The sequence below is a fragment of the Penaeus vannamei genome, chromosome 6 (assembly GCF_042767895.1).
Source record: "Penaeus vannamei isolate JL-2024 chromosome 6, ASM4276789v1, whole genome shotgun sequence".
Classification (NCBI taxonomy): domain Eukaryota; kingdom Metazoa; phylum Arthropoda; class Malacostraca; order Decapoda; family Penaeidae; genus Penaeus; species Penaeus vannamei.
In genome coordinates, this window is record NC_091554.1 from 17,170,141 (window position 1) to 17,180,140 (window position 10,000).

The 10,000-nt window shown below is 48.3% G+C and overlaps 1 protein-coding gene across 10 annotated transcripts in view; it reads left to right on the forward strand.

Annotated features, from left to right (window-relative positions):
• Positions 1–10,000, forward strand: part of nab (NGFI-A-binding protein homolog) — a 369,734-nt gene that overhangs the window by 55,907 nt on the left and 303,827 nt on the right. For 8 of the 10 annotated variants that reach the window (XM_070122676.1, XM_070122680.1, XM_070122681.1 and 5 more), the window contains exon 3: positions 1,118–1,195. The exons of the other annotated variants lie outside the window; for them this stretch is intronic. In XM_070122676.1, coding sequence (XP_069978777.1) covers positions 1,118–1,195 — 78 coding nt within the window. The remainder of the gene's footprint in view (positions 1–1,117; positions 1,196–10,000) is intronic. 10 annotated transcript variants of the gene reach the window in all.

Below are 10,000 nucleotides of genomic sequence, written 5' to 3' on the forward strand. Positions count from 1 at the left end.
GGGGGGGGGGTAACATAATGTCACCAGTAATTTGTAATCATTACGGTAATTATATTACGAAGAAGTTAAATTGGTGACGATGAATTTCATTATATGGACTTGGTGACGAAGCGTTGGCATTGCGGGCAGCCGGACGCCCCGATTCCTCAGGTTGATTTTGGCGCTAATGACATGCGGAAACGGTGCCCGCGACGCTCACCCGCGCACTTTTACATAAGCAGGAAATACACACGGACGATCGCATGAGTGACACCGCAACAGTAACCAGCTTACACGCGCACCTGCAGGCATTCCCACCTACAGGCGCCGCCGCCCGTAAGCCTCCCGTAGGCGCGCCCGACCTCCGTGCGCAGCATCCGAGAACACTAACTGCCGCGCCTCGGCTGATAAGAGAGGGCGACGCGGCCGCGCTCTGGCCGACAAGGCGGACACGAGCGGCAAATGAGGCCCCCGAGATTGCAGATAGCGCGTGTGTGCAACTCGGGAGCCAGGCGTACACGTGTACGTGTTCTCCCGTGGACCCGATCGCACACGCTTGTCTCCACAAAACACACACGCATAATGTCTTGACTCGGGGCCGTCGGGGCGAGTCACTGGGGTAAATGACGAAGGCAGCTCCTGCACCTATTTTTGGAAGGACGCGACTGCAGGAAGCTTCTGCCTTGGGTCGGGCGGGCCTGTTTTTGCCCCCCGTGCATTTGCTACTTGCTGTTTTTGTTCTACTCCTTTAATTTATAGTGTTGCCGTTTTAATTTATACTCTTGTTCACTTGATGTGTGTCTGTTGTATTCTATGAATTTTTGATACTGACGATTCTTTTCAGATGTTGTTGTTGTTGTTCAGAAGAGAAAATGTATTTGTGTGTTGATCTATTTTTGATCGAAATATCCGTGGTGACCAAAAGAGAATCGATTATCGATTGGTTTCATATCTTGGAGTGCATGTCTGTGTGCACATGAATGTCTGTATTTACCAAAGAGATGTAAAAGAGCTTATCAACAATGAAAGAAACAATGAAAGAAATTAAAGATTGAAAAATAAAATGTAGTGTGAACAACTTCACACTTATTTGACGGGAATATTCCAAGAGTGACTGGTTCATGTATTCCTATTCCAGGGCTCAACTACCCACCCATCAGCCAATCAGAACGCAGAGCTGAACCCCAAAGACGCAGTCAGGATTTCGGACCGCCAAGTAAGATTTAACCGCATGCCAGTCCTCCTCCTCCTCCTCTTCCTCCTCATTCCTTTCCCCTCCTCTTCTTCCTACTCCAGCTCCATGTTGTCTTTTTCGTTCAACCTTTATTTCCCTAATTTCTTTTCTCTTTGTTTTTCTCCATTCCTCATTTTCTCCGTGTTTCTTCTCGCCAGTGTCCTCTTTGCCTCTTCCTTCTTGTGTTTTATTATATTTTCTTCCTCTGAGTTCTTTCCTCTTCTGTTCTTCTTTCTTCTTCCTTTTTACCCCCTCCTCCTTCTCCTTCTTTTTCCTCTATCTTCCATCGCGTTCTCTGCTCTCTCTCTCCCCTCCCCCTCCCACCCCCTCCCCGATGCCCCCTGTGCCCAGTCTTGTTGCAAGAGCCAGCCTGACCCTGTTGATGTTGCCCTTTTAGACCCGAAGGAGTCACTCCCAGATACTGGACGCTTCAAAGGGACAGACCTGGGACTCCAATCCTTAGCTTCTTCTTGCTTGAATCAGATGTATATATCCCAAAAACAAGTGAGAGTGAAGGAGAAACAAACAAGTAGAAAAACAAGGGAAAAAACAAGTCAAACATGTTAGACTCCAGGAAAAGGCAGCCTAAAACGTCAGAGCAGATAGACATCCCTGGAAGATGGATAGACCAACCTCCTTGGACACGTGTTCTTATTCAGCCCAACCCGTGACCCTTTTCACAAATCCAGGGGTCAGAGGGGTAGGTCATCAGAACGACAGGACTTAGAATCAGCTTTTGTCCATTTTCATCGTAAATATGTACCTCATCCCTCCTCTTTTTTTTTTTCTTTTTTAAGCATCTCTGTTGAATAGGTCATAGAATTGATAGCCTTAGATAACAGTGTTGAATAAGTTCCAGACTCATAGCTTTAGGCTGCGGCTATTCGGTCTTATGGACAGGGCTCGGGGCAGTCGTGTTCTCGCTGGCAAAGGATTCTAAGGCCTTATCTGCACTTGCTCTGCGGAGACGTGAGAAACGAGGCTGCACTATGATATGATTTGATAACCAGACTATTATCAGAGAGAATTATTTCACAGTTATTGGACGCCAAATCGCCGATAAGACCCATAATGCCCTCACAGTCTGTGGAGGGAAAGGGATGCGCTACACAATTCAGAAAAGCACAAATCTTAGGCTGCCGTTTTATATCAAACTCTAAATTCAGTGATTCAGAACATTAGACTAAGCTCACAGAACATTTCTTGATTATTGCGATAGACTGCATTCTACGTGCATGTTGAAGGATCTATGTATATTTATCTATGTTGTCTGTTTATGCTGCGAGACAGAAAGCGTTATTGTAAACATCTTTCAGATGCCTGATATGAACTATCTTTTGTCTGCTTGTTACAAAGGCAACGGAGCGAGACGAAAAAAAGGTTGATTGTACCGTGTTTTCAGGAATATTTTATGCACAGGTCCTTGTATCCCCATCCCTTTCGTTACATGCCCTCCATGCTAAACAAACGGTATTAGCTGTTCGACAGAACGTCCGTTAATAATCCCTCCCAAACAAGGAACAAGTAACGCCCCGTTGAACAGAATGACTCCATTTTTTTCTTTTTTTAAGCACTAAGGGGCAAATTCCCAAGTTAACATGGATCGAGCTGTAGGAACCTGAGATATGCCCTAGACAAGTAAAATACCAGAGTATTGCATACCATAAGCAGCTGATATTGCGCACAAGTGATCACGGGTATGTGCTGCAACATTGCTCTCACGATGCAGCGAGTTGCACGTGATATTGCCTTAATTACCTGTGCCTTAACTGGCTCTGCTATAGGATGGAGAACTTGATTCATGTCTGCTATGCTTCATTATACATTTTTTTTTTTAAATCTGAATCTCTATTTCTGGTTCAGGCTTATCCCTTACCTTATCTGTTTCTTTAGTTGTTTACGTATCTTAAGTATGTTATTAATCTGTTTATATGTTGCTTTGTAAGTATGTTTTCTTTAGGTGATACTGATGCACGGGGAATATGTTCAATGTTGTGTTTATTTTCTCTCTATATGTATTGGCAAATGAAATGATTCTCGTGTTATTCAACAGCTTTTACCGTTTTCTTTTATCTTATTATCGTTTATTTCCGTTTTCGGTTTCTTATCATTGCTTCCTCCTTGTCTTCGTTACCAACACCTGCAGTTTTATCTTTTTCTTGAAACTTTCTTATGATTAAGATTTCACCCCCTTTTTATTTTATTGATTATTATTATTTTTTAAATTTTTTGCTCCCATTGTCATTTCTTCCTCCCCTGCTTTCTCCTTTTTTCTTTTTCCATTTTCCACTTTTAAGTTCTCCTTCTCTTCATACTTCTGCTACCTCTTCTTTTTTTTTTTTTTTTTTTTTTTTTTTACAGATAATTCCAATTTGAGAAAATATAGAAATAAATGCATATATAAAGAAACTATGAATTGATAACCTCTCCTGGAGGTAAGGCTCTCTTTACCTCCATTAAGTAAACGTCTTAGATGCTTCTTATCGCCTTTTGATAAATGCCTTGAGCGGTTCTTATCCTTTTCCAAGGAACGTCCTTTCATCTGTGGAAGGATTTGTTACAATTTGTCATTTATGAATTCATTGCGAGGGAAAGCGACGCATCTCTTTAAAATATGGAAAGAAAAAATAGGATAATGATAATAATAATAATTTTGAAATGGCAAAAAGGTATAACATTATAAAAGTGTTTAGCAAGCAGATCCTACAAAGTATGAGGATAACGTCTCTCGGATGCCTGGGGCAGAAGTGGGGGGTGGAAGTTGGAGAAGGTGAAGAAATGGGGGAGAGAGCAGAAAGAGCAGGAGAGGAAGTATAAAAGGAGGGAGTGGAATGAGAGAGAGAACGAGGGAGAAGGAAGAAGAAGAAAGAATGGTCAGAAACAGAAAGGCAGAAGAAACCAGCAGAGAGAGAAGCGGGCGGACGGAAAAAAGCAGGCGAGGGCGAGGGAAAGGGTGAGGAGGGGGGAGGGAAAGGGTGCCAGCCAGCGGAGAAGGGAGGGGGGCGGGGGGGGGGGGAGTGCTGCGAAGCCGACGGAGAAAAATGTCGTGACACTGAGAACTTATTAACTCCGTCAGCGACAAGTAATGCGGCGGTGATTAAGTGACCGGTTCTCTCGTTTGACACTTGATTGACGGCGGTAAACCCGGCGAGTTTGGTCAAAGAATGGCGGGGGCTCCTGCGGCTCGTGCCATAGGAAAATAGTGCTTGCGCGGCGTGGCGGAAGGGCGAGAGTGGCCTGCGGCCGCACCTGCAGGCGCAGGAGTCCGAAGGAGTCATTACCTTTTTGATGGCGGCGGGAGCCTCGCCGTTACAATCCGACGCTTTATAGCGAACGGGAAAAACGAGAGCCAAAAAAGAAAAAAAGGTCAGAAGAAGAAGAAGATGAGGAAGAAGAATTAGCATTTTCTTGTATAGCACCGTGGAGAAGGCGTCCATCGGCGGAGGCTGGGAAAGAAGGGCTTAAAAACAGTTACTCGTACGTTACACTTACGCCAAGTTTACGCAGATCCCCCCCCCCCCCTCTCTCTCTCTCTCTCTCTCTCTCTCTCTCTCTCTCTCTCTCTCTCTCTCTCTCTCTCTCTCTCTCTCTCTCTCTTCTTTCTTTCTCTCTCTCTCTCTCTCTCTCTCTCTCTCTCTCTCTCTCTCTCTCTCTCTCTCTCTCTCTCTCTCTCTCTCTCTCTCTCTCTCTCTCACGCGCACACACAGTGCATCTGTGCGTTAATCTGTGCGTGTGTATGTACAGTATACATGTGTGCGTGACTGTGTCTGAGCACGTATGCACATAGGTGCACGCGTATATATATGCATATGTACCCGGGTGAATAGCAAGCACATAAACAAATGTGCACTTACGTATCACTTACTTATGCACTTACTTATCGCTTACTTACTTACTTATCACTTATTTACTTACTTATCACTTATTTACTTCCTTATCCACTTATCAGTTACTTACTTATCACTTATCACTTATTTATCACATAACTTACTTATCACTTACCACTTACTGAAGCTTGCGCGGGCTACTCGTTTTCCGCTTTCCTTCGCTCCGGCGCCGTCGCCTGCCGGGGCGAGCGGGGGAGGGGTTCCGCGCGGCCGACACTTTGATCAGCATTTGGCGCTTTTGGTTCTCGGCGGAATTTCGCGAACCCGAGTCGGACGGACGGCGCTCGGGGGAGAGTCGCCGGTTCCGAGAGTTAAGGAAACCAAAGTGAAAGAGACGAATGATTCTTTTCTTTTTTCGTCTTTTTTCAAGAGAAAGGTTGGGAGAGAGAAGATGGGGTTGGGGATGAGGGGGGAGGGGGGGGGGGCGTGAGGATGCCAGGAGAGCATTTTGATATTAAGGTTTCTGATGTCGCTTCCTAACCCCCCTTCCCCCTTGTCCCTTAACACTCCCCCCTTTGTCCCTTACCCTCCCCCTTGTCACTTACCCTCCTCTCCTCCCGTGTCCCCCCTCCCCCCTCGCTGTCCCTCGAGCTAAGCTGATGTTAATACGCAAAGAGCACCTTGTATTAAAGCTTTTGCAGAGCGCATCTTTCTTTACGGCAGAGGAATGTTTTCAAACACAGCTTAGGAAAAGCAAAAAAGAAAAGAGAAAAAAAGACGAGCCCCCCCCCCCCCCAAAAAAAAGAAAAAAAAACAAATAAAAAAATAAATGCATCAAAGTATAAAAAAAATGGGGAACATTAAAAACTGAGGAAAAATAAGGAATGGATCGTATTAGAAGATCTAAAAAAATAAAAAATAAAAAAGGTTCATAAAAATAGAGACTTAGCGCTTTTGCCAAAGCTAATTTCACGTCGGACTCTCGCTGCCTCTCCTTTCGCTCCGCCCTCTCTCTCCGGGGGAGGGGGATGCCCATGGGCGGCCGGGCATCGTCGTCCTTGGGTCTACGCGAACGGACTATGAGAGGATATAGATATGCTCTCTACTATCTACTTATCTGTCTCTCCTACCTTCCTGCCTACTTATTTACTTAATAACTTACCTACCTATCTTTCTATCTACCTATCTGTCTAAATATGTAATTAAGCGCGCACATATATACACATGCACGCAAACGCACACGCACACGCACGCACGCACACTGTCTGCGGGCCGCATTCGTGAGCAGATCTTCCGGAATCCCGCAAGTGAAGCGACGGCTTTGCTCGATCTCGAATCAGGCATCGGATTTCTGGACACTTTGCTTCTTGTGGGAGAGTGATATCCTTACACGCACACACGCCTTCACGCACACGCACACACGCCTTCACGCACACGCACACACGCCTTCACGCACACGCACACACGCCTTCACGCACACTCACACACGCCTTCACGCACACGCACACACGCCTTCACGCACACACCAACACCTATACCTACACACACACTCACTCACCCGCTCACTCACTCACTCACTCACTCACTCACTCACTCACTCACTCACTCACTCACCCACTCACCCACTCACCCACTCACTCACTCACTCACTCACTCACTCACTCACTCACTCACTCACTCACTCACTCACTCACTCGCTCTCTCTCTCTCTCTCTCTCTCTCTCTCTCTCTCTCTCTCTCTCTCTCTCTCTCTCTCTCTCTCTCTCTCTCTCTCTCACTCACACACACAAACACACACACACACACACACACACACACACACACACACACACACACACACACACACACACACACACACACACACACACACAGTATGTATGTGTGTGCATTTGTGTGTGTGTGTGCAAGTTTGACGCGTTGTGTAAGATACCTGCAGGCAGTGAGACACTGAAGTATGTTAGTCTCTTGAATAAAGCTTTTTTTCTTCCTCGTCTTTTCTTCTTCTTCTTCTTCAGTCTTTTCTCTTTTCTTTCACTTTTTCTTAAACAGAAAATCCAGAAAATGCGAATGTATAAAAACGGCGCAGACTCAAGATAAAGGAAAAGTTTCACAACATCACGTTATTCTTCGTACACGTTTGAAGGGATCGAAGGAAATTATTTTAGTGAACGAATTTCACCAGAAGAGAAGGGGGGGAGGGGAGGGGGGGCAGGGAGGGAGAGGGGGGTGCGAACAGGGAAGGGAGGGGAGGGGGAAGGGCTAGGGAGAGAGGAGAGAGGGGGTGCGAACAGGGAAGGGAGGGGGAGGGGCCAGGGAGAGAGGAGGAGGGAGGGAGGGGTGGGAAAAAGAGGGAGGAAGGTGAGGTAGAAGGGGGAGGAGGAAGGTGAAAGGGGAAGGGGGAAAGGGACGGGGAAGAAAAGGGAGGAAGCGGATGGAGGGGACAGAAGGGAGCGGAGGGAAGGGGAGGGAGTAAGGGCAGGGAGAGGGTAGGAGGAAGTACAGGGAGGAGAGACAGGGAGGGAGAGAGAAAAGGGCGGAAAGTGTGTGTGCGTGCGTGTGTTATGGGAGAGTCGGCGAAGGGAGCGATGATGTGGGAGGAAGGAATGGGAGAAGAGAGACAGGAGAAGGGAGAAGAAAACTGCGTAGAGGAAGTGATAGAAAAGAAGCAATGGAAAAGGGGAAGTAAAAGACGTGTGTGTGTGTGTGTGTGTATGAGTGAGGTGCATGTGTGTGTGTATGTGTGTGCGTATATGTGTGCCTGTGTATTGGTGAAGGGATGGGAAAGGGCAAAGGGAGAACGGGGAGAGGGGGACAAGAGGAGTGGAAGGAAGGAAGTAGGAGGAGAAGAGGGATGGAAAAAGGCGGGTAGGGGGAGGAGGGAGGAGGGAAGGGAGAAGGGGAGGAGGGAGTCGGGAGGATGGAGGGAAGAGGGAAAAGGCGGGGGAGGGAGGGGAACCGAGCGAGGGAGGGGCTAAGTGCATACAGTACATACCTGACGCCGTTCTGACGGACGTCCGAGCCGCCCTGACGGAAACGCTAAATTTTGAAAAAGACGCCAACCATTGTGGAACCCAAACCCTTCCCCCTCCTTCCTCCCCCTCCCCCTGCTCCCCCCTTTCGCCATTATGTGGACCATGGAAAAAGTACTTATAAAAAATCTCCTTTATTTCAGCCGGCCGCATTTTTTCTTCTTCTTTTTTTTCTTTCTCTCTCCCCCCTTTTTTCTTTCTCATTTTATTTTCCTTTTTTCTCTTTTTTCCTTTCTTTTTTCGTTCCACTCACGTCATGTTGGCCATTATGGAAGAAAAAATCCTTGTGTTTTTTTCGTTGTTATTTTTATTAATTTAGAACGTTGTTACAAAAGCTGTGCTGAAGACAGGCGGAGGAACACACGCGCGTGCGCACTTGCACTCACACGCAAGACATCGGCGCACCCAGATGTTCACACGCACAAGCTGGCAAAGATAGGCAAAGACATGGTCCTGTTCATACTGCTTATGGATACATGTATTCACATACATACTTCAAGTCATACCTAAAATCCATACATACGCACAGTTAAATGCATACATACACACTCACGCACACACAACGCCCCTTCTTCAACTCTTCTCAGTCCTCCAGCTGCGCCCCCAACCCGTGCTCACCCCATACCCTTGGCTCGAAAAATCACCTCTTCCTGCCTCTTGAGCCCATACACCCCCTTCCCTCCCCCTCAAATAACCCCCCTGCCGTTTCCCACTGCTCCTCCCTCACCCTCTCCTCTGCCCCTCCCCACACTTCCCCTCTCCCCCTCCCCACGCCACCCCTCTGCCCCTCCCCCACTTCCTCGCTTTCCTTCCCTACACTTCCCCTCAGGCCTCCTCCCCGTCCACACCACTCCGTCCCACCCCTTCCCTTGCCCCATGCCCCTCCCCACCACCCTTCTCCTCCCCCCGCCCCCCGGACCGCTGCCCTCCCTCCCCCCGCCCCGGTCCCCGAATCGCGCAGGAGCGGAGGGCGGGGGCAACCCGGTGGAAGGCTGAAGTTCAGGGAGCGGCGGAAACGTGACCTTAAAAGGAACACCGGAACAAAAACGACCTTGTGCTGCTGCAGTTTGGCCACCTGTTGCGTATGCTTACTGCTCTTTTCAATCAGGGAGGCGAGGGAGAGAGGGAGAGGGAGGGAGAGCGAGAGGGAGGGCGGGAGGGGGAGGGAAAGGGAGAGGGAGAGCGAGAGGGAGGGCGGGAGGGGGAGGGAAAGGGAGAGCGAGAGGGAGAGCGAGAGGAGGCGGAGGGCGGAGGAGGAAAAAAGGGAAGAGGGAGATGCGAGGGAGGCGGGAGGGCGAGAGGGAGCTAAAGAGAAAGTGAGCTGAGAGGGAGGGCGGGAGGGAAAAGAGGGAGAGCGAGAAAGGGAGGGGAAGGGAGCAGGAGAGCGAGGAGGAAGGTAGAAGCAAGAGGAAGTATGCTTACTGCTCTTTTTCAATCAGGGAGGCGAGGAAGAGAGGGAGAGGGGCGGGCGGGAGAGGGAGGGAGAGCGAGAGGGAGGGCGGGAGGGTGTGGAGGAAAGGCAAAGAGAGGGAGAGCGAGAGGAAGGTAGAGCAAGAGGGGAAGGATGGGAGGGGAGAGGAAGAGGGAAAGGGAGTGGTGGAGGGAGAGAGGAGAAGGGAGGGAAGGGAGAGGGAAAAGAAGGGGAGATGGAGAGAAAAGAAGATACTGTGTGTATGAGGGAGAGAACAATAGGCACGGGAATAAGCGGGGTGAACGGAGAGAGAGAGAGAGAGAGAGAGAGAGAGAGAGAGAGAGAGAGAGAGAGAGAGAGAGAGAGAGAGAGTGAGAGAGAGAGAGAGAGAGAGAGGGAGAGAGAAAGGGGGAGGAATAGATAGATTCGTTTAATTTCAGCCTATCCGATTTCCCTTTATATTATTCAATTTGATTAATATTTGAAAATTCTATTAACGTGAAGTGTGGAAAGAGGCGGG